Source organism: Pomacea canaliculata, linkage group LG4, assembly GCF_003073045.1.
Source record: "Pomacea canaliculata isolate SZHN2017 linkage group LG4, ASM307304v1, whole genome shotgun sequence".
Classification (NCBI taxonomy): domain Eukaryota; kingdom Metazoa; phylum Mollusca; class Gastropoda; order Architaenioglossa; family Ampullariidae; genus Pomacea; species Pomacea canaliculata.
The window spans coordinates 17,823,226-17,845,186 of record NC_037593.1 but is presented as its reverse complement, the minus strand read 5'-3'; the positions used below and the strand labels follow the sequence as shown (position 1 = coordinate 17,845,186).

The 21,961-nt window shown below is 36.1% G+C and overlaps 2 protein-coding genes and 1 non-coding gene across 11 annotated transcripts in view; 1 reads left to right on the top strand and 2 right to left on the bottom strand.

Annotated features, from left to right (window-relative positions):
- Positions 1-335: 335 nt before the first annotated feature.
- LOC112561764 (protein unc-45 homolog B-like) lies at positions 336-13,939 on the bottom strand. 4 transcript variants are annotated; one of them, XM_025234451.1, is made up of 21 exons: positions 13,741-13,939; positions 11,688-11,891; positions 11,199-11,374; positions 10,799-10,888; positions 10,397-10,564; positions 9,492-9,699; positions 8,584-8,751; positions 7,976-8,144; positions 7,667-7,736; positions 7,439-7,531; positions 6,791-6,925; positions 6,137-6,231; positions 5,632-5,773; positions 5,108-5,248; positions 4,728-4,910; positions 4,134-4,247; positions 3,361-3,476; positions 2,581-2,698; positions 1,931-2,077; positions 1,662-1,796; positions 336-1,318 (listed from the first exon to the last, which is right to left on the bottom strand). In XM_025234451.1, exons 2-21 carry the CDS (start codon positions 11,887-11,889, stop codon positions 830-832), a joined length of 3,159 nt encoding a protein of 1,052 aa, XP_025090236.1. In that variant the 5' UTR covers positions 11,890-11,891; positions 13,741-13,939; the 3' UTR covers positions 336-829. The 4 variants fall into 4 exon arrangements, with proteins under 4 accessions (XP_025090236.1, XP_025090235.1, XP_025090238.1 ...); XM_025234450.1 differs by lacking the exon at positions 13,741-13,939 and adding an exon at positions 12,364-12,529; XM_025234453.1 differs by lacking the exon at positions 13,741-13,939 and adding an exon at positions 12,016-12,169.
- A 983-nt stretch (positions 13,940-14,922) lies between these two features.
- Positions 14,923-14,994, bottom strand: Trnat-cgu. The gene has a single exon. It is a non-coding gene; the product is annotated as a tRNA-Thr (tRNA).
- Positions 14,995-15,068: 74 nt separating this feature from the next.
- Positions 15,069-21,961, top strand: part of LOC112563315 (protein argonaute-2-like) — a 40,827-nt gene continuing 33,934 nt past the window's right edge. For 5 of the 6 annotated variants that reach the window (XM_025237193.1, XM_025237189.1, XM_025237192.1 and 2 more), the window contains exons 1-2: positions 15,069-15,204; positions 19,833-19,865. In XM_025237193.1, coding sequence (XP_025092978.1) covers positions 15,183-15,204; positions 19,833-19,865 — 55 coding nt within the window. In that variant the 5' untranslated portion in view covers positions 15,069-15,182. The remainder of the gene's footprint in view (positions 15,205-19,832; positions 19,866-21,961) is intronic. The other variant, XM_025237195.1, reaches the window with a different exon arrangement.

The following is a 21,961-nucleotide window of genomic DNA, read 5'->3' as shown; positions in this document are numbered from 1 at the left end:
GCTTGGCCAACATTTCTGTGAAGCCTGAATGATAAATCATTTCTGAGCACAAACGAGAATTGTGGAAAAGGTACTGTGTGCTGGTTTTTGTCAGGTCAAACATCTCCAAGGCAGTTATGCTCACCAAACCACACCACAGGTGGTAAAGCTATGGCCATTTAACAAGGTATTGTCACAGCATTAGATATGGTTCTGCAAAGACAAGAGGTAAACTGACCACTGCACTGCACTACATCTTTCAAAACAGTTTGTCATACCAAACATTTTAGTCACATCAAACATGTCTGTCAAAAGATGCTAATTAAAACACACCAAAAGAATATGGCACACACACATCTTGACATAACACCTCCTTTTTTAAAAACAAGAATGCACAGTAAAATTTTGAACACATATGGCTTTACATCTCAAATGTAATGAGGCTATATAAAACAAATACCAGCATGCATTTTTTCTATAAACCAAAATCACAATGAAGGAAATAGGTAAACTTTTCTGTGGGGAGAAATTATACTATCACATATGATTCTTATTATCACACACAAAAAGATCACACAAATTCTCAAAACATTTTTTAAAATATAAATTAAAAAGTAACTCTTTCAAAATGTATCACAACTGTGGAACAGGAGTGATTTTCATGCATGTGTAGTTTGTACTGGGGCATAAGGCTGCATTACAACAGAAAATGGCAGACATATATCAAGGCAAACATTTTTTTTTTTAAACAAATGCATATAAAACATGCATGTACATACTCGCACACCTACACAGACACACTGAGGTGTTTTTTTGGAAACTCCTGCACAAGATCTGAAATGTCAGTCTTTCATGAGATCTCTTCTTTTGTGTCACATTTTCTCTCTTCCTGTTCTGATGTGTCACGTTTGACCTCTTCTTGCTCTGATAATAGTACACCATCACATTTACTTATCTTCTCACCTTCTACCAACTCCTCTCCAACATTTGAAAGCAATCCTGTCTCATTGGTGACATCCCTTTGCTTAAAATCCTTGTCTTTTGGACAGGAATCTGTTATCTTCTCATGTGCTTTTTGATTGTCTGTATTTGTTTGTGCCTTTGCTTTCTCATCTTCACTGTCACTTTCTTTCTGTTCACCTTCGGCTGCTTCTACAATGTCCTCCATCTGTTTAACATCTGGGGCACGTTTAAAAATAATTCCAGCATCGGCATTTGCATCATAGGGTCTAATCAGCTCTAGTTCTACAGCTTTGTCCAGCGCAGCCTGTGCATATTCCCGCACACCTGCTCTTTCTTCACCATCTAACCGTGTCAACGCCATAAGAATTTCCAGGACCTGACACGACAAATCATAATAAAATTTTAACTTCATTGTAACGTCATAGAAACTATTTCAAGCACAGATTAATTTATTGTGTGATTTTGAATACAGCAGTTAATTTAATAGAATAGTATATCTTAAATTTTTTTAAATAGCTGCACATCCATCTGTTGGTCAGAAACAACTGTTCAGGCCCTACTGACATCGATATTTCAATGTATGAAGATTGAGTTAATGCATGAACATCATTTTAAAAGCAAATATATCCCACAAATAATATTCAATGACAATAAGATTATTCACTTGTCAGAAAGAAAAGAAAGCTGCAAGACCTCGTGAACATAATACTCAGACTTACGCGTGACTCTATTAAGCGTGTAGCTATATCCTTGTCTGCAGCCATGAGATTCAATGTCACATACGAGGCACGGTGCTGGATCTCAACTTTGTCACTTACTAGCAATGCTTGTAGAATCTGCAGCCATGGTTTTACCTGTTGAGGCATAGTACAAATGCAAACTCTGGTAAGACTGTTTGGTAAAGCTATTCGTCTAAAGATGAGCGCACAAGATAGTTTGGGTTTATTTTTACACCCTTTGATTTCTAGCAAAATGCTATCAATCTTACCTGTGTTATTTTATGGCAAAGTTTGTGATTTGTGGACATGTTAGCCAATGCACCTGCTGCTGCTTGCATCAGTTCAAGATCCTCTTCACCAGCAAAAAGCACAAGGACCTTCACACGGTCATTGTCCCTCTCAAACAGTTCTTGCACCTACAGGAATTAAGGCTAAGATTTTATGACCATCAAAAAGCCCACATACGGATCACTAAAATCTGTTGTCTTGATTTTAATTTAAGCTATGCTATAGCCATGTTACCACATGTGCTGACTTTTTCAAGTTTCATAAATGATACAAATGCCTAGTCATCATTTCCTTGTCATCACTCTTGTCTGCTGTCTAGCACAAGATCTCAGGTCTCTGTTTTTCAGAATACCTAGCTTTAACTTGGTAAAGTCTAATTAGTACTACATAGCTGTTGCCACAATAGCTGTAGCAGGCTCTCTAAGTCATAGCTAAAGCTTGTCACAAGTTGTGTAGAAATGGAACCTGGGGCAAAGGTTGGTCTTAAACTAGCATATGCTAATTTTATAAACTATTAATTTTAAAAGAATGTCTCTGCACATGGCTGTTGTATTCAGTTGTATTAATGTCAGTTATCCATATTATCACAAAACTGGTGATTTTCTTTTTCAAAAATATTTGCATGACCAACCTTCGGACTCATCACCATATTAGACATGCATTCTGTGGCAGCACGCCGGATCATCTCATGTTCCTCAAACATTAGCTGTTCAATTGACTGAAGGCCATTGTTCTCTAAAATGCAATTTCTGCACAGTAATAAAAGGAAATCGGCCTTTTTCTTTTAAATTAATGCAAGATAAACTAAACATTCAAAATGAACACATCAGACAAAGAAACATTTCCAGCTCTATAAGGAAAAGGGAACTTCCAGCCCCAAGACAATCTTCAATATTAAGCATTAAAATCCAAGCAAAACCAGACATAATGGAACAGCCTTTTTAGAAATAGTTCCTCACAGGTTTCTTTCAAAGCCACAGAACAAATCTTTCCACCAACCTCTACTCTTATCTGAATCAACTGAATAAACTTTAAGACAGTCTCTAAGACATGCACCTACCGGAGGACTTTTTTTAAAATATTTTTTTAACTAGATTTCAAACTGCAATTCCAGTCAGTTAAGGGCTTTATTTGCTAGACATACTGTTGAGTAAACAACCTGATTTGGTAAATTTGATATGATGATCACAGAAAATCCACAAAAGCAGGAAATGTGCTCAAACTGTCAAGTCAAAATTCCAATACACTTAGCTGGCTTTAATAAAGTTATTGCTGTTACATCGGCATACAACGGAAACTATAATGCTCCTAAAAATAAACGTTCAAGCTAATTGTAAAAACACATCTGTATGAAGCAACCAGAATTACTAAAGCATGAGCCCCAACTCGCTGGTCTCCTTTAAATATATACCTTATGTTTTCACTAACAGACGAAAGGTTAGTCAGTGCCAGCAAAGCCTCAAAGTTTTGTAGACCCGATCGATCATGGTGCAGTAGTGATATAAGAGGTCGCACAACTTCATAAACCTGAAAAAGGCAAAGACTATTGTGTATCCTAAATTGAATAACAATCTATTACCTGAAAGCCATACAAACTAATGGAAAAAGAATACAAATGCCCATGCATGTGATTGCAGATAAACACAACTTAGTTAAATGGTGGTTTTTTCCTAGAAAGGTAGAGTAGGGTATGGTCAGACTAGAAAGAAAATGTTGCATAACAATGAATTTCTTCTTTAAATGCTTAGACAATAACTCTAGAGGCCCTGAAAAAGTCTGTTGTGTGCTGTAGATACTGCAGAGATACCAAGATCTTTTTTGTGTCACCAGGCCATGTCATTGGGGCCATACTGGGGACTCTCCAATGCAGAATCTGATGAATAAATGATCTACAAATCTGGAGTGACCTGTTCTGATGACAGTCACCAGTTCTCTCTAGCCAGCAGAGTGGGTCTTGGCTGCTGTAGTTAAAATGCTATTGGAGCCATCTTTTCTGTTGTTTGGCTTTAATTATTATTTTGGCCACAATAAAGCTGATCCCCATGGTCTCTTGGTTGTTTGAGGCTTTTAAGACTGAAAAAGCAACACTAAAGAAGACAACTGTGTTGCGATTCATTTTTATATTGTCAGACTAGAAAGAAAAGGTTTTATTACAATGAATTTCGAAGTAATCATTTAACCGACCCGTTGTCCGGGGAATGCAGTGTTCGGGTCCATGGTCACAGCAATCTTAGCCAGACTGTGAGCAGCTAGTACTGCACCAGTGTCTGTATTATTTTCGAGAAGTTGTAACAACACCTGGAAACAAAAGCGATTAAAAAAAAAAAAATTATAAAGCAAAGGATGATGAGAATGAATATGCAAAGATTTGGACAAGACCTCAGCTGCAGCAGTATTCTAGCTGAATTAATACTTTAAGAACCCAGTCCCATATTATAAAGAATACCATACTGTTCCTTGTGTTTTCTTTCTCAATTTCTGCATGTCGCAGCTGTTTACATGGCATTCTTACTTGACATACACATATCTATCACTATTTTTGTTTGCAGGCACAGATTTGTTTATGCAAGCAAGTGCTTTATATCTTGTGCTTCAAATTTAACTTGTATGTATAAATGTGCATATGCAATGGCTTCTAAAGACATTTTTTTTTAAATCAACATATATCCAGACCATATCCCATGCTTCTTGAAAACTTATCTTTTATGTGGTATTCCATTATATTTGAGATTTATTTTGCTTCAGAGTAAATAAAATATATGGAGACAACAGCAGCACCTTGACAGCACCTTGCTGTACCATCAAACCACGCAATGACTGTTCAGTGGCAAGAGCAAGGAATACACGGCATATCAGCTCTCGGCTGTTGCATGACTCTGTGCCAGACAGACACACCAAGGCGTTAGTCACACCAGCCTGGGCCAGTTTATGTATTCGCTGCACCACGAACTCATGCTTGTCCTGAACAGAACAAATAATGCAAGTAAACAATCTTGCAGGGAAAAAAGTGCCAAAAAACACAAGAAAACTTAAAAAAAAAGATAATGTGATGGATAGATCACTTAACTAAGTATAAATACATAAAAAGAAGACATCTGCAAATGCAATCTTCACATAAATAGCTACTAAAGCAAGAAAGATGTTATGAAAAATCAAACCTTAGGATGTTCTTCGGGAACATGCTGCTTAGCAAACCTGGCCAATTCTGCCATTTCAGGTATGATTTCCTGCTTGTCATAGCTGTTTGTCAGGTTAACTAATGTGGTTATGCAGGCATAAGTCATTTTGTAATCAGGATTCTGACAAGAAAAACATGACACCATATCAAATTCTTACATCACCAAGAAAAATGTAATATTTATGAGAGCCATATATACTTATCAAGTGTATGATTTCTAACTAAACAAAATAGGGAGATTCATGTTATAACGATTGATTAACAGGTCAACAAGATCTTCACAGCTTCACCATTCTTATTTTCATCCCCTATGTCTTAGACATCCTTGAATAAAAATACTAACTCTCAACCAAATATAATGGCATCCAAATTTTGAAAGAGAACTCAAAAGTCTACATACTTCTGTCGTTGGCAATCTGGTAACTTATACAAGTGAAATGGGTTGCCTGAAAATGGCAAGCACACCAAGAATAAAATCTGGAAAAAGTTCCAAAAGGTACCTACTTTAGCCAGGTCAAAGATGGAATTTAGTGCTGCAGCATCGTCTACTAACTCTTCCTTCACATCTGCATCCAAGGTTAGATAAGCAAGACCTTCAGTTGCCCAGCGTCGAAGGTCACAATCTTTGCTTGTGTTGACTAGAAACCTGTCATATATTTATTTTTAAAAACTTCTAAATATGTCCAAAACTCAAAACTATCAGTATTTTTTCAAAAATTTGGGACACATAAGGTTTGCATGAATTGTAAGTCTAGCAGCAAGTATGGATTAAGGATCCCACGTGTATTTTCCTAGTGCATCAAAGCACAGACTCTGAGAGTCTGAATTTATGATGGACTAAAGAGAAAAAGGTGGAGAACTTCCCATTATAGACAGAAGGACAATTCTTTCTCTCATAGCATCTGAGATCTCCTGAGGAGAAAGGGGGGGGGGATTTAGGGATCCAAATTAAGCCCTTAAACCCTGTCATTACTGAACTACTACGGATATCACAAACACTCTCACTCACTTGCGGCAGATACGTGCAAGTTTAAGAGTGGATCCATCTGCGAATGGCTGTTCACTTACATCCCCTCCTGAATAGCTGCCCAGCTTACACAAACCCTGTACAGCAAAGATGATGAATGTTAAAAAAAATAAAACTTAGTAAATTCTCTTTTTTCGAGACTTACCAGATGACATGACCAGAACAGATAAAGGGTTACGCTAGCTCTTAAACATTCAAAAAGTTGTCATTCTGACCATGAGTATGCACATGTCATGCATGCAGAACACTCCACAGGTCAGGTGAGCAACTGCTCTAAAACCGTTAATAGGGCAAAAGCAAGGCCAATACACCATAAACAAAAGTGTTCTCTTAAAACAAAAAGGAAAGAAAGGTTCTCCATCTTTGCTTGAGCACCATAGAAGCAAAGACATGTAACCTTAATATCTCTACAGGATGATGAAGATAGAATATCTGAAAGATCAAATATATGTTACAGGTCAGGTAACATCATAAATTTGCAGATGTTTGATGCCACACATAAGACATACAGTGATGTAGCATGCATATCCGTCACTCTCGTCAAAGATACGTATCAGCTATTCCTTAAAAATTAATAAATGTATCAGGTCATGTTATCATGTCAAAGGCAACAAGGCAGTTATGAATAACACTCACCACAAGGGCTCGTACTTTAATACTCTCATCAGCAGACTGATAAAGCTTCTTCAGAATAGGAACTGCATCTTTGAGCACTCCTGAACATTGGTTTTTCTTGGAGGCAGAATTCACAATGGCTTCCACAGCTACTCTCTGCAAGTGAGAACATGCCAAACACTCTCAATCATAAGCTTGAAAACAACAGTTTTGCTCTCTGCAGACATGACAGACAATAATGTTTAAAATATAAAAATAACACTTTTTTAAAAGTCTGTAGAGCCAAGTGGTGGTAAGTATGGTGTAAGCAAACTCTCCCCCCTCCTCCATAAACTCAACCAAAGGCAGGCAAAGGAACTGTCTTTTCTTGGATGAGCTTAGAACAAATGCCAGAGCTCCTCCACAGCAGTCTTTGAGTATCAAGTTGTGATCAGCATCATAATGCCAAGACTTTTTACCCCTCTTTATGTCACCAATCAGACCTAGACTAGATCTGCTGTCTTGTCTCTGCTTTGTCCTCATATACACCACAGTGTAACTTTTTGTGATGCTCTGATATTCCCTTGCTGATATGTGCTCTAGAGGCAAATCACCACCGGGCTATGGGCTACACTCCTATGTCCATAGCTTTTACACCATATGTAAATTATTAACAGAACTTAAACAAACCTGGTAGTGAATGTTGTCACTGTTTGCCAATGTGAACATTATCTGAACAACACCTTCAATTCCAAGCAGCATATTGCCAACCTCATATGGGCCCTGCAGCAAATCAGTAAACACACACTTCAAAATCATGAAATGTAATTTACTCATGAGACAATAAAAAACAAAATTTTTTAATTGCTTTTCTTGTACAGACTACTACATAAATTTCATGAAGAGTAACATTTTTACCTGCAGAAGACTTGAGATGACCTCAATAGCTTCAATTTTGGACTCGATGATCTCATCTCCAAAAAGTTCTCTGTCAGTAAATTTTAAGGTGCAACATCAAAAACAAGAGTAAAACACCACAACTTTTCAAATTCTTCATTCGTCAAATAACTGGATTTTTGAAAAAATGAGTAGAGGGGTAGAAACGCAAATAGAAAGTGGCAAAAGTATCATGTATAAAAAACAAAGTGTTTTCCAATCATCAACTGTGTAAAGAACTAGAAGCATAACAATATCATATATCTGAAAGCTATCTCCTGTTTGACCTACTTCAGAAAGTTTGTACATTTCTCTTTGAACTTTTCACGATGTTTATCAGCAATAAGATCTTCATAGACTGTAGACAGAATAACTGAAGCATGCATGCGAGAATGGTCTGTCACTGCCAGTGATTTGAACTGCTTCTGAGTTCCTGCTACCGTCAGCAGACCTTCAATTCCTAATTAAAACAAAACAAAACAAACTCTTGATACTTTGCAAAATTTACATGAAGTTTTATATAGTATAGTTAAGAGAAGATTGGTCATAGAAAGATGCAATGTAGAAAAAAAAAAAAATTCAATCTTTATGCTTTTGTGGAACTGTCCCTGTCAAAAAAATAAAACAGACATGATCTATACTTCACTAATGTATACACTAGTCTAAATGGATTCCTGGTATTTTCTCAAATCTTTAGAAAATATATATAAAAAATGGACTGGGCATGACAATCTTGATGTCAGAAGCATGACTAAGAGTGAAAAACAATTGAAAGATATTGTTTTAATTAGAAATTCTATTATCCTTCCATAATTTTAATACACTTTTTATTTCATGACATAACTTCACAATGTCATCTACTTTTTACAAAGTGACATTTCAAACAAAATTAAACTCACCAGTTGTGTCAAGAAACTTTAATGTCCATCCTACCCCTTTCTTCATAGTTATATTCTTCATTAGAAGCTCCATGGCAAAGTCACGACCTTCAGCAGTGACCTTGCCACTGTCAATCATCCGCACCAAATGATTCATCAATTGATCTACATAGCGTTGTTGTTCTTCATCTGTGTAGAGCAAGAGATTTAAAAGGTATAATAAATATAGGTTACTTTTTATGCCTGCATCTTATCTGGTAAAACTGCATTCATTTTTTTTTCTTATCTTTTTGTTTAGCTTTGAGGGTCAGTTAATAATCATCTGCAACACAGCTATAAACTTTGATAAAAATAGAAATTTCAACATCTTTTGTTTTAACTTTGACACCTTACTTTTCAATGCACTTCTTCTATTATTGCACAAGCTTTATTATGCCCTTAAAATGTTTTTTGGCTGAGCAGCTGGTAATTCATGCATTTCCTCATTAATGAAAAGTCAAGGTGCATTGATAACTCCTTAATGTCTCCTTAAGTGGACCAGACAGGGGAAGTCTGAATGATCAATATGTGAACTATATGGAATGTGAGCCAATATCTCAAAAATTTGAGTTTGGAGGGTTTCAACAGTATGGGCAACAGTATACACATGGGCATTATCATTCAACAGAACAATGCCTTTAAAAAGCTCTCAGCTTGTCAATAAACATCTCACTCTAACAAGCACTGGTTTTTTGACACCCTTCTCTGAATGCTCCTGTTTGGGCCACTCAAAGACTCATTAAGGGGTCTTTGATTTACCTCATTGACTGATGTCCAAAGTTCAACCAAAACAAGTTAAGAAAGGAAGCAATAGATGTCATGAATCATATATATTAACTGCTATATGTTTTAAACTCTTTTAATGGGAAAAAAAAGAGCACCATACTTACTCAATGACAGCTGTGGGTATCTCAAGCGTTCACCTTTTTTCCTTTCCTGCTCATAGTGCTTGAGAGCTGCCTGATATTCCTCAAGACCAACATATACATTAAGTATTGTTTGCAGAAGGTGAGTTATGCTTCGTCCTACTTCTGCTGATGCTTGACCCAGCACCAATAACAGAAGGTTCAAGTCCAGAGTATTCACAACAGTCGCAGCCTGTGCCAAAGATGGCATCAACAAATTGACTATGGCTCAAAAAACTACTTCAGAAGAATAAAATTAACATCCCAAAAACAAGGACATAATGACATGAAACTCTTTTAAAGGACTGGTATGCACCTGATTAGTTCTTTAAACATCAGGTGCATATGACTTGATGACTAAGAAATGTACTACATTTTCTTCTCTCTTGAAGTCATATTTACTGTACATACTGACCATATGTACTGGTAAAACTATTGTCTCACTAATTGAATTATAAAAAGATATATAGTATTAAAAGAATTTTGGATGCCAGGTCATTTTGAGGAGTCCTTAAGAGAAAAACTATGTCATCTTGACATGCAAATAACTTTCTTCATTTAAGACATGGAACCCAGGGTATTTAGTGCATAATACCAATTGCTACTAAGTAAACAAGTAGTGATGTACATAAACTACAATCAACTGCCAAAGCAAGTGCTTCAGTAGTTTAACATAGACTCCTCCCTGAGACCAAATCAGACCTCCAACTTTTTCCCCAGTTTACAAGCAACTTTCAAGTAACACAGTCCCTTAAAATGTTACAAGTCTCTTGTTCTCTCCTTCCATTCGTATTACATCAAAATACAAAAGAACAATATCTTTCTCTCTGTATCACATCAAAATACAAATGAACAATCTCACCTAAAATATTTCTCTATTTCCAACTCACCCTCTGCTTGCTGGTTTTAGCCAAGCTTGCAAGAATTCGAGTTGCAGCAATGATGAAATCTGCATCTTTTTCTCTCACTAGTGCTGCAAGTTGATTTATGCATCCTTTATGGCAAATAAGCTCTGCTCCAGCATCCTCTCTTGCCAGGACAATTAAGTTGTTTAAAGCCTAATTACAGATTTTATAAATGGCAAACATTATTTTTTTTGCTAAAAACAAAACTCAATCGTCAATTTTTTTTTACAGAAATGAATAAAGTCCCGGTACATTCCACAGATATATTTAGAGACAAAGACAAAGCACTGTCAAATATAAAAAAAAAATTATTTCTCCATGTTGGTGATAGAATATGTAGAAATATCAAGCGAGACAGCTCTTTGACAAATGATTTTATTATCTTACCTGTAATCTTTTGTCCTTGCTGACTGATAAATCAAATGCCAGACTGACCATCTGGGACACTTTGTTTGTCAGACTGTTTTGTTTCTGCAACTGTCACAGAAAAAAACCCTTCAACCCTCCAACCATAACAGAGCTAATTTATTTCAAAACAATAACTTTCAAGATCAAACAAAACTGTTTAGGCATTCAGTGCATTACTCTTGCTTTTGATATATCATGGCAAGCAGATGACAACATAAAGCCTAAAAGGAAACTTGCATGTAACTATACATGAAAAGTCAAAAACCTGGCTCTGAAATAGCAAAAATTCCCGCAAGCATTAATTTTCTAGAATTATATCTTGATTTTCAAAAGAAGAAGTGTTATGTATTACATGAAAATCATAACTTCAGGATCTTACCCTTTCCTGCACAAGAGGATTGAGTCTGTTGAATATGGTCTGCACAGCATTATTTTTAGGGTCTATTTTCAGAAGAGTCACAGCATCTCTGTAGGCTTCCTCCACCCGTCCTAGAGCATCTAAAGCCTGACAACGTCTGAATAAAGCCTTTGGGTCATTAGGTGCAAGCTCCAAGCCTAAAACACAACAAAACACACAATTATTGAACAGTTTCAACAGAATGAAACAAAAGGATATTTTGTAAGAAGACAATTATACCATCAAAAACTTAAATTATCAATGATCCAAAACAACAACAATAATTCTAATATGTTAAAAATAAAATTCTGTTGGTTTTTTTTTCAGTCTACTCTGATCTTTGTAAACATTTGAAGCAAAGAGGAAAAGTAAGTTTCCTTTAATTGCCCAATCTAAGGTAATAATTTGCTCATACATGGTGAAGAAGTGCAAAACTACTTACAATCAAAAAAGTTACATTAAAAAACTTACATGCTGAGGCATCAGAGACTGCTGCTTCATGATCATTTAGCTTCAGCCTGCATGCAGACCGATTCTTGAAGATGATGGCTTTCTCTGAGTCATTCAGAGAGCCTAGCTCTAATGCCTGTGTGTAGCAGCGCAAAGCATCTTCATACTGTCCACTCCTAAAATATTTGTTACCCTCCTCCTTCAAACTTTCTGGTTCTGCCATTGCTGCAGCAGTCATTTGAAATAAATTCACAAAACAAAAAACGCAAATGAATGCTAAAAATTAGGTTCTTTAAATTTCATCGAAATTAGAGCGTCAAAACTGTCATCCCTGAATGTAAACATTTACCATAGGTGTAGGGAAGGCGGAGGTGGGGGTGATAGGAGCAAAGCGCTCCCCTTGAATCACGATAATTTGCAGATGAAGTTAAACAAAAGTCACTGCCTTTATAAAGGTCCTTCTTCTACAAGATGCAGTGAGAAACGTAGTTGTTCTAGTATCATCTATCATCTGCGGGTATGTCGTACTAATGCTCTGCGGGGCCGGTATTGCGCTCTTTAGTACATTCAGAAAGTTTAAGCTTATCCGATGCTCAGTAATTCCCTCAGGATTTGTTTACGATCAGCAGATAAAAAGACTGACACTGAGCTTTCTAAAACTGGGGAAAAACTTTAAACAGGCTTAATAACACAGTACCTTGTGCAAATACATGTGATTCACCAACGAGAAAATACTGAAACCGGAAGTCGGACCTGCTATCGGACGTATAAACATCGTTGGATATATTCTGCTTTGGTCATTCTTTTTGAATCTTACTCTTGAATAATATTAAAGAAAACTAAGTGAGAAATTAAGGACTTTAAAACTTTATTTTGCGATCATTTTCATCCGCCTCATGGAGACGTTCCGTGTCCTTATACGGACACGAAATAAGATCTCATGTTTAGTTGCAGAACTTTCGTTACTTCCGGCTTCTGGCACTTACTTTGACCTCTCTTGTTACGTCGTACAGCATTTACTGTGAGGAAAAAAAAACTGCAGACGTGGATCGTAACACAATTCTTTACGCTTGGCTAAAAGTACTAAACTGACGTTAGTAAAACCTTTCGACATTTATGAGTAGTGTGTGAACATGGACGTAGATACAATTTCGTGGTGTGATGAACGCCAACTAATGAGGATAGTTAGCTGTACAAGCCATTCATAGAACACATATCATCAGTGCAGATGATGGTGCCGTTATACTTTTTTTCGCATCATGCCTTTTTGTCATTATTTCATCTTTCATGTCTGTCTCATACTCATTGTCAGATTACGAACATATTACACTTCCGTGGTCAGACCACGTACGTGCGATTGAGCGCAGACCGTAAAGTTTGGTTCGTTTGCTCTTGTCAAAACAAGAACTCGCATCGTCTAATGATGTGGTAAACTTCATCTCGGAATTCTTATGAGACGCCTTATCAGTGGAGATTACTCAGTACCTATAAAAGAAATTATAAAACTTCCATTGACTAAAAAGAAAATATATAGTCCAAAACAGATTAAAGGGAAGATCAAACGTGTCCAAGAGACTTTCTACATGATCTACAGGCTTCATACCGAAAACCATCTATGTATAGTTCCGTCAGTATCAGTGTTCTGTCTCTTTCACGAACGAACTCGCGAATATAGACCATCAAAAGCGAGCTAAAAGAACAGGAAGCTCGACCATCGGGGAAAGGGGGACGAAGACGATGGAAGCTTTCGTGTTGAAAAGTTGTTGAAGAGTTGTGAAAAGTCAGCTTCACGGTCTGCTATCAGCCGTTTTCAAAAACCTCTAAATGGACCTCGGTGCGAGAAAGATATCGTGTACTTATGTTTCTGTACAGTACTTGTCAGCTGAACAATGCACACTTCCTCTGAAGATTAACAAAGTTCACAGTCGCTCTGTTCTGAATATTTCATTCAGAGAGAAGAGAAACCATCAGTTTCCAAAATATGCCCGAGTCAAATAAGCCAGGGTACAAATATCTACAATGTTTGAAATCCTCGCACATACAAAAGATCACGAACAAATATATCTGGACTCACGATTTTTTCCAGTTAACAGCGGAGAACTTCGCAAGAGGATATAAGTCTCAGTCGTGGCAGACAGACAGCAATCCACCTATATATACACGTCCATGACAAGATCGAGTGGCTCCACTATATGGTTACAGTACGACTGCTCAAATTACGACAAAAGAAAGACAACCAAAAAAAAAAAAAATCAAGAGCATATTAAACAGATTTCAAGAGTGCAATAAAACATCTTGCACCTTTATCTTGAATATTTCATTGTTTTATCTTGACTAATGAAGCATGGATCGATATGTTAATTGTGTTGTGAACAGGGAAATGAAATTTTAAAGGAATTGAATATATATATACTTCAAGCTTTTTTTTTTTGTTTTTGTTTTTGTCAGTTAATTATGCAGTCGGCAAAAGTGACACATTTTGTGCATTTTTGTACGGCATAAAAATGAATATTTTTGTCAGTTCTTATCAGTGGCGTAGGAACCAGGGGGGCAGCGGGGGCAGCCGCCCCCCCAAGGAAAATACAGGGGGGGGCAGGAATATCCTTTTGCCCCCCCAATATTTGAGACGTAATTCCTCACAAAGAGCAAAGAACTGAAGAAAGGTAGGGGAACGCAGAGAGGAGACGGTCATCACCGTCACAAAAGCGGGCCCTGAGGCAAGTGGAGGCTCTAACACCTCAGACGATCAGATCGTGCGTGCGTGCAGTACCCCCCCCCCCCCCCCCCATCATTTTTTACGAAATGTGCGAGTGCGAACGCCGTTCACTGTCAGCAGGGAGTTTGCCCCCCCAACGACGAACATCTTCCTACGCCACTGCTTATATATATATATCTTCATTTGTTAGTTGAGAACAAAAATATACATGTGAACATGCATTTGTCGAGCAATGGGGATTGGTAAGAATTGCATAATACAGTAATAATAAATGACAGGAAAAAGTGCTTTGCGAATAAAACCTAATAGTTATTGCTGAGGTTTAATTGTTTGCTAATATTGCACACAGACGTTCAAAAGGCACACGTTGCAAGAGAGCCGATATAAAACTCAAACGTATTGTTTGAGTCGAAGGTTAAATGCATTATAATAAATAAATGTCCATAAAGTACGAGAAGGCACAGAAAATGCAAAAACACCTTACCGAACCAGCACAAAATGCGGAGCATGAAACACCGAAAAAATATGACTTTCTATTTTTGCCCCGGCAGGGGATCGAACCCTGGATCTTCGGTTTACGAGACCGACGCCTTACCACTTGGCCACCGAGGCTCCAAAGCTTGCAGCTCTTTATTATTTATATAAAACATGAGATACAATATTACTCGATTTTTTTTCGGGTTGATTCCATAACGAGGTTTCCGCCATGTTGAATTAAGTGGCGTCCGTCTGTATCTTTTATACAGAAAACATAACAGTTGAATTTGTTTTACTTTGTTGCTGGTTTTTATTATACAGCCATGTTTCCAATAACGCCTGCAGGTAACACTTTTTTAGGTTCCATATATTGTTATGCTGGTTTGGACAATCGAAGATTTGGAAATACAATAGTAGTCCGATGAGGTCTTTGTACATGATAACATTGCAATTTTTATTTTACTTTATAAAACGACTGTATATACGTGATCTGCACTTCAGTCGTTTTTGTGCTTTTAATCATAAATATGCTTCATAATAATATGCTTATACTTTTCAGATTCACACTCATAATTATCTTTTGCAACACCATACATTTCGCGGTGCCTTAAAAAAGAAATACTATACTTTGTCAAAAATGACGTTTAGTTTTGTTGTGTTCACCGTCACGAGTCAAGGAGAACATTTCGATCACATCATTTATTACTGCAAGTAACCGTGATGAAATTATTGTACTAAATACGGCAGTGCTGTTGAAGTTGGTAGTATTAAGGAGATCATTCAGTTTGTCCCCCTTTTAGTTGTTCTTGGATCCAGATTTTCTTGTTTACTGATGAAGGTGTAAGTTGAGGAAACAGAGAAATACTCTGCCATGCTTATAAAGACTGTCATTGATGAAGTACATGCCCTATCTATTGGCATAGAAGAATATATGCTCATCAGAAATAACCAGCACCATTTTGTCTAAGACTTAGACAAAATGTGTCTATCTACTCCTCTTCATGCATCAGGTTGCACATAAGGCCTCAACCAGAGTCCTCCACCGATTTCGATCAGCTGAAACTCACTCCAGGTGACCCCATGTCCAGCCCTTTCCTTTTATCTCCCATTCCACTGTTCTTTGCCAAGTTTCCTTTCGGCCATCTGGGGTGCATCGTAGGGCGACTCTGGAGAGGTCTGCTGGTGGAGCACATGTCCAATCCATTGCCAAAGCCAACGCCTTTGTTGAACCTGCATGGTGATGGGCTCGGTTTCAGTTCTTCGGTGGAGTTTTTCGTTGGTGATGGTATTTGGCCAAAAAATGTTAAGGATGCGCCCGAGGCATCTGTTTTGGAAGATGTCAAGCTTGTTACTGATGATTTTGGTCATCTTCCATGATTTTGATCTGTAAAGGAGGATGCTGATCACATTTGACTTAAAGATTCTCAGATTGATTATCTGACTGATGTTTTTTGCTTCCATGTGCTCCTTAGTGAGGCAAAGGCCTGGTTGGCTTTCGCCAGTTATCTCACATCTCCACCTCCGCATCCCCGGTGTTTGACATTTTGGACCCAAGATAGGTGAAACTGTCAACTTCCTCAATCTCTTCTCCATTTAGTTTGATGCTATCTTGGACTCTGGCGTTCACTCTCATACATTTCGTTTTCTTTGCGCTGACCTTTGAGCCAAGGTTTCCAGCTGTTTCTGAGAAGGCATTTGTTTTTTCCTGATGACAAAAACCGACAAAAGAGACAAAATGTGTGCTCTGGAAAATTTTGTTTAAGCTGAGCTGAGATAGTATTAAAGCGTCTCACGTGGATTATTGTGGACATCACATAAGCTCTGTACTGACTGCAACCATAGGGGTTACATAGCTACCCCAGGTACATTATTTTAATACTGATGTAACATATTAATATAAATGACTATGGCAATTCTGCTTTCATGGCCATAGATAAGGAGTTTGCTCTTCTTTTTACAAGCACTACTCAAATTTCCTTGGGAAATGTTACATTTTAGAACCCAGTATTTCTATCACAGTTCTTTTAGGGACTTAAAGACCAGAAAGGCTAAACCCTTTTTTATTCTGAGGTTGAAATGAACCTTTCATTGGTTTCTTGGGTTTGATGGGTCTGTTAAAAGCTTTTGGGAAAAGGCTTGAATAACGAATGTTTGCTTGTGATTCTGGTTGAACTAGTGTTGAAGGATCTAGCATTGTTTTAATTCTAAGACATTCTTATGTATCTTATTTCATAAGAAGCAGTTGTAAACACCTTCAATATCCAGTGAGAGAAAAATTATGCTGTGCTTGCCTAGCTTGATTGGGGAGGGCTCCTAGTCACTTGTTGAGACATAGTTGAATGCTTTTATTTTGTGGTGTGTTGAATGTCCTTTGAGGTAAAAATACTGAAGATAATTATTGTAAAACCAAGATCACAAAAATATCTTAAGACTTAATTGCTATAGCAAAATAGCAAACAATATTTTATAACAAATATCTTGCACGTAGTCATTTTTATTTAAGAATTACATTATTCAGGATTTTAACAAGCTGGGTGAGAAAACACTAGAACTCACATAAGAGATCATATCCTGACAATTAGTACTAGGTACTACATGTGCTTATAATGTCAAATTATTTTTTCTGCTTTCAGAAATGAGTTTGTTATTGAAGCAAATTCTGAAGTTCTATTTAGCTGTAGAAATCTTTTACTTACCTATCTCTTAGTCCTATATTATGAACTTAATAAAAAAACATTATAAGCTTAATAAAGAAGAACATAATTACTTAAACGGTTGTATTTAGATGAAAGTTTGATCTCTTCTGTTGTTGGCCTTTCAAACTTTCTATGGTTTCACTGACTGCACCAAGCTGGCAACACACAAGTATCATGCATTTGTTTGCTCGTTTTGTCATAGTGAATTTGTTAATCTGCGCTTTTCAAGACTGCTTTTGTTTAATGTGCCAACTGCCATAACAAGCACACCAGACTTTAGAAGATTAATAATTTTGTATTGTTAACCACGAGGAAAGTCACAAACATTTTACTGCTTCAGTGTTGCTTTTACGTACCATTAGTTTCTGCTGATCATTGGTGGCTGACTGTGTGCAAATGTCATGCTTCTGGCACAGTCTTCAAGGAAGCCAGGAAATGATTTGGATCTCAAATTTTTTAATGGTTTTTCTTTGTCAAGGTTGTGAAAAAAACTTTCTTGATAGCCAAGGTTTTGTTGTTCGTTTTTATTTTTTGGTCCACAAAGATCGAACATGCTGCTAATTCTTTCATTTTTGCATAGAAAATAAGGCAGTTTTTTTTTTATTTGTGAAAACAATTATTTTACTTCAACATGTTAAAGAAAGCAATTTAAAAAAAGGTCTAAAATATTTTATAAAAATTGCAAATAAAACTAGTCAAATAGATGCATGCTTTAGCATGGATATTGGATCATAATGCTTGAAAGCTTTGGCTTTTTTAAAAAGCATTTATTAGTTAATGTATTAAGCCTTTTATCTCCTGCCATGCTTCCAGAAAATCCTGCTTGGTTCACAGTATGCACAAATAATTTTACTAAGCTTATACTAGTATAACTTAATTTGCAGGTGCTTACCAAGAAAGAAATCATATATGTGATGCATTAAAAGTATGTTAAACTCACCAATTATTTATTTTGTATTGGATTTATTCAGAAATGTTCGAGTGTAGTTTTTTTTCCCTGCTAAATCTTTATGGTACTACAGTAGCCCACAAGAACTTAACTGTAAATAGATAAACATTAATTTAGATAGAGAATATAAAACTTGATGGTCATACTAATATCTTATATCAGAAATTAATGTAACAGGAGTGTGAGAATTAGTGGAAAAAATTCTACTTGTTAGCAAACATTTGGCTGTGGTAGAGTTGTAGGTCTTTGCATTCTGATATAATGTCCCCCTTAAATTTTTTTAGATCTCTTTGTTTGGCAACAGATCATAATATTTTGTTCATCCTATTTAGTTTTTACACATTCCCACCACATTTTACCCTTCCTTGCTTTAAAAAATTAGGATATTGTATCTCAAGAAGACATGGATCACCAAGTTGTGTCTTGTTTAGAAGCGATACAAACGTAGTTGTAAATGTTTATATTTCTGTATGCATATTTATTTTGCTCCTTCATTGATTTGCAGCAGAAAGACATAAATAGCACTAATACAAAAAAATTTTAGTTCTAAATTTTCTCAGTAGAAGACTAAGTCATTTTGGAAACATATTTCCCAAAAATGCAGAACATTAATTTATACCTAAACCTTCTATTTAAAAAAGCATGTGTAGAAAGTAGCCAGCTGCTATGTTTTAATTTTTTGGACGTTTTAGGTTAATAATCAAAATATTTTTACCCCTCTGCCTGCTGGTCTAACCTTTTCTTTCGTGGATATTGGGAGCATGGCAGAACTCTGATTCTGGTATTTTTTGGTAATAATTTTTACCCAGTTATACCTTTATTTCAACAGTAGTATTATCAAAAGATTTTATCACGAATAATTAAAAAACCCACACAGTTCCAACATGATTAAATATGATGCTATTTTAATAGCATAAGTATGTGAGGAAGTCTTTCCTGTGAACACAAATGATTTTGGTTGTTTTTTTTCCTGATGATCTTTAACTTTTTTTCCAAAAATGATGTACATATGTTATTCTATTTTAAATTTAAAATGTTTTTTCACCCACCTTTAAACCTAACCCTGAGGGTGTAAGTAAGATATTAACCTGGACTTTTAAACATGATCACATTTGTTTTTCAGTTCTCCATAATCACGAGACATTTTACGTGCTCTTCTTGCATCAGGTTTTGGCAATAACTTGGTTTGCATGAATTTCAGAATCAGAAAGTACTTTGCCATGCATTAGGCTTACATAAATGACAGTCAAGGAGTAGAGGGGGTGGTGAGAAGAGAGTAGAGTGAGCAATATATTATAAATATATTGTTCATTTGTTTCTTTTTCAAGGCGTTCACACCTTCTTGAGTCCACAGATGAATGGTAGGTATACTTCTGCTGTCATTTACTTTTGCCCCATATTTATAGTTCTGTAACAAAATCAGCTGTATTTATCAGAATCTTCTTTTTCAAAATCTTGTATATACCGACCATCTTTTCTGTTAGAAAATTTATAACTGTTACTAATAATCTCACTGCGTGTCAAAATTAACTTGACTACTGGTGATTTTATACACTGACAAAATGCTTAAGATAAAGGGATCAGTTTGAAAAGTTTAAACCATTTATTATAAAACTATTTAAGACAAACTTCCTTTCCCTCTACATGAGACCACAAGATGCACAAAAATTAATACCAAAAAAAAAAGCAATGGTGGAATCACAGTTCTGCCATGGCAGTGTATGTAGCATGTAGAAGAAGAGTGTACTCCTGCATTTTAGATGTATTGCATATTACAGACAGCAGTGGTGTATATCTTAACATTCTGGATTTTTTTTTTATCTGTTTGCTTGCTTGCTTTTTAAATGGTTGCTTCTTTGGTTACTGAAGTGCTTTTTATGCTTTGTGGGCATACTTGCAAGAAGTAGTTTCTTGGTTTCTCATATTTTTCTTGTTTAAGCTGGTATGCTTTGTATTTGTTTACAGTTGTGATATGGGCTAGCATGAGTATCTTTTGCGGCATTTTTCGTTCTTTGCTTGCTTAACACTTTATGGATACCTTCTTTCAGTTAATACATTTTCTCATACAAAACTTGTACTCATTTTCTTTAGAACTGTTATATCTAAAATCACGAGGTCAAGATTATGTTAATGCTTATAAAATAGGTAAAGAAGATAATAAGTGTTTTATATCAATTCTGTCATATTCTTTCTTAGTGTCTGTATTGTGTGTTTTTATTCATGCGTTTGGATTAACAGTATTGGCTTCAGCAGTGACCATTCTTCCATTCATATATATTGATAGCTTCTCATGAAGGCCCTAGTTTAGCATTCATAGTCAAACAGTTTATGGCTTCATTTCATTTTTTGTTTTTAAGGGTCAGTACATTACACTTTGTAAATAGATAAAAGTAGAACGGTTTTTAATGGAACTTGTATCTTTGAATAATAATGACCCAAAATATTAAAAGTTTATTTAAATTTAATTAATCTGTTAATTATTTTTCAATGAAAATTAAGGTGTTAAAAATAAAATGCCTGCTTCAGACATTATAATAATAAATGCAAAATTTGTAAAGTGCATACTCACACTCCTAAGGAGCATGCTCTTAGCACTTAAGAACAAGAACGAAAGATGGACAGCATACGAGGGACAGGAGAACAAAGGAATAACATATGAACTATTAAAGAATAAACAACCATACTAAACACAGAATAAAATCAAGTTCAGAAAACACAAAGAGGAACCAAATAACAAGAACAAGAGCTGAGAGTAACATGATATTGCGAAAGGAAGGGTGTGAAAAAGGACTAGCATTATGGGAAAGGTTAGGAGTAATGTTTACGGAAGAAGTGCGTTTTCAGTGCAAGTTTAGAGGATTCGTTGTTTGGCCAGCTGGCATATGATAATAATAAGCACATTTATAGCACTCCTTTCTCCAGCATCAGCTGAACTTAAAACATTTTACTGTAAATATGGGCAACCAAGCATCTTTTTATGGCATGCATCACAGGCAGATGCCTTGCGAAGCAAATATAAATAAAGTGGATTTATACAGCGCCCCAATACCATCAAATGCAGGCTCAAAGCATCTTACATAAAAAAAACAATAAGAAAAGATGCTGATCTCAAAACCCAAAGAAATAATAGCGTGCCTCATAGTGCAAATACTCGTGCTAATGAGGTGCATGCCATCAGCATAGATGCGGTCTGCAGCCCTACCATTGCCATATAAGAAGACAAAATAATTATAGAGTAACAACAAGCAAATAATTTTGTTGATTTTTATTTAAAGCAAATAAAATGCAAAATTAACAAAGGGCATTATATTAAAAAAATTGTTTTCGTTGCTCAATATTCTTACATACAAAATGTTTTGCAATTTGTATGGAGAAATTAAGATATTTTTTTAAAAGTGGGGCTTATTATGTGCTATTATTTGAGATACATGTGTGAAATGCCATGATATTTAATACA

What these genes read in the sequence shown, in the direction of transcription:
- LOC112561764 (XM_025234449.1), bottom strand. Translation starts at nt 11,904, where the DNA reads ATGACTGCTGCAGCAATGGCAGAACCAGAAAGTTTGAAGGAGGAGGGT. An exon ending in GCAAGGACAAAAGATTACAG is followed by an intron (nt 10,565 to 10,798) that starts GTAAGATAATAA and finishes ATCTGTAATTAG; the next exon opens with GCTTTAAACAACTTAATTGT. An exon ending in TTCCCGAAGAACATCCTAAG is followed by an intron (nt 4,911 to 5,107) that starts GTTTGATTTTTC and finishes TGTTCTGTTCAG; the next exon opens with GACAAGCATGAGTTCGTGGT.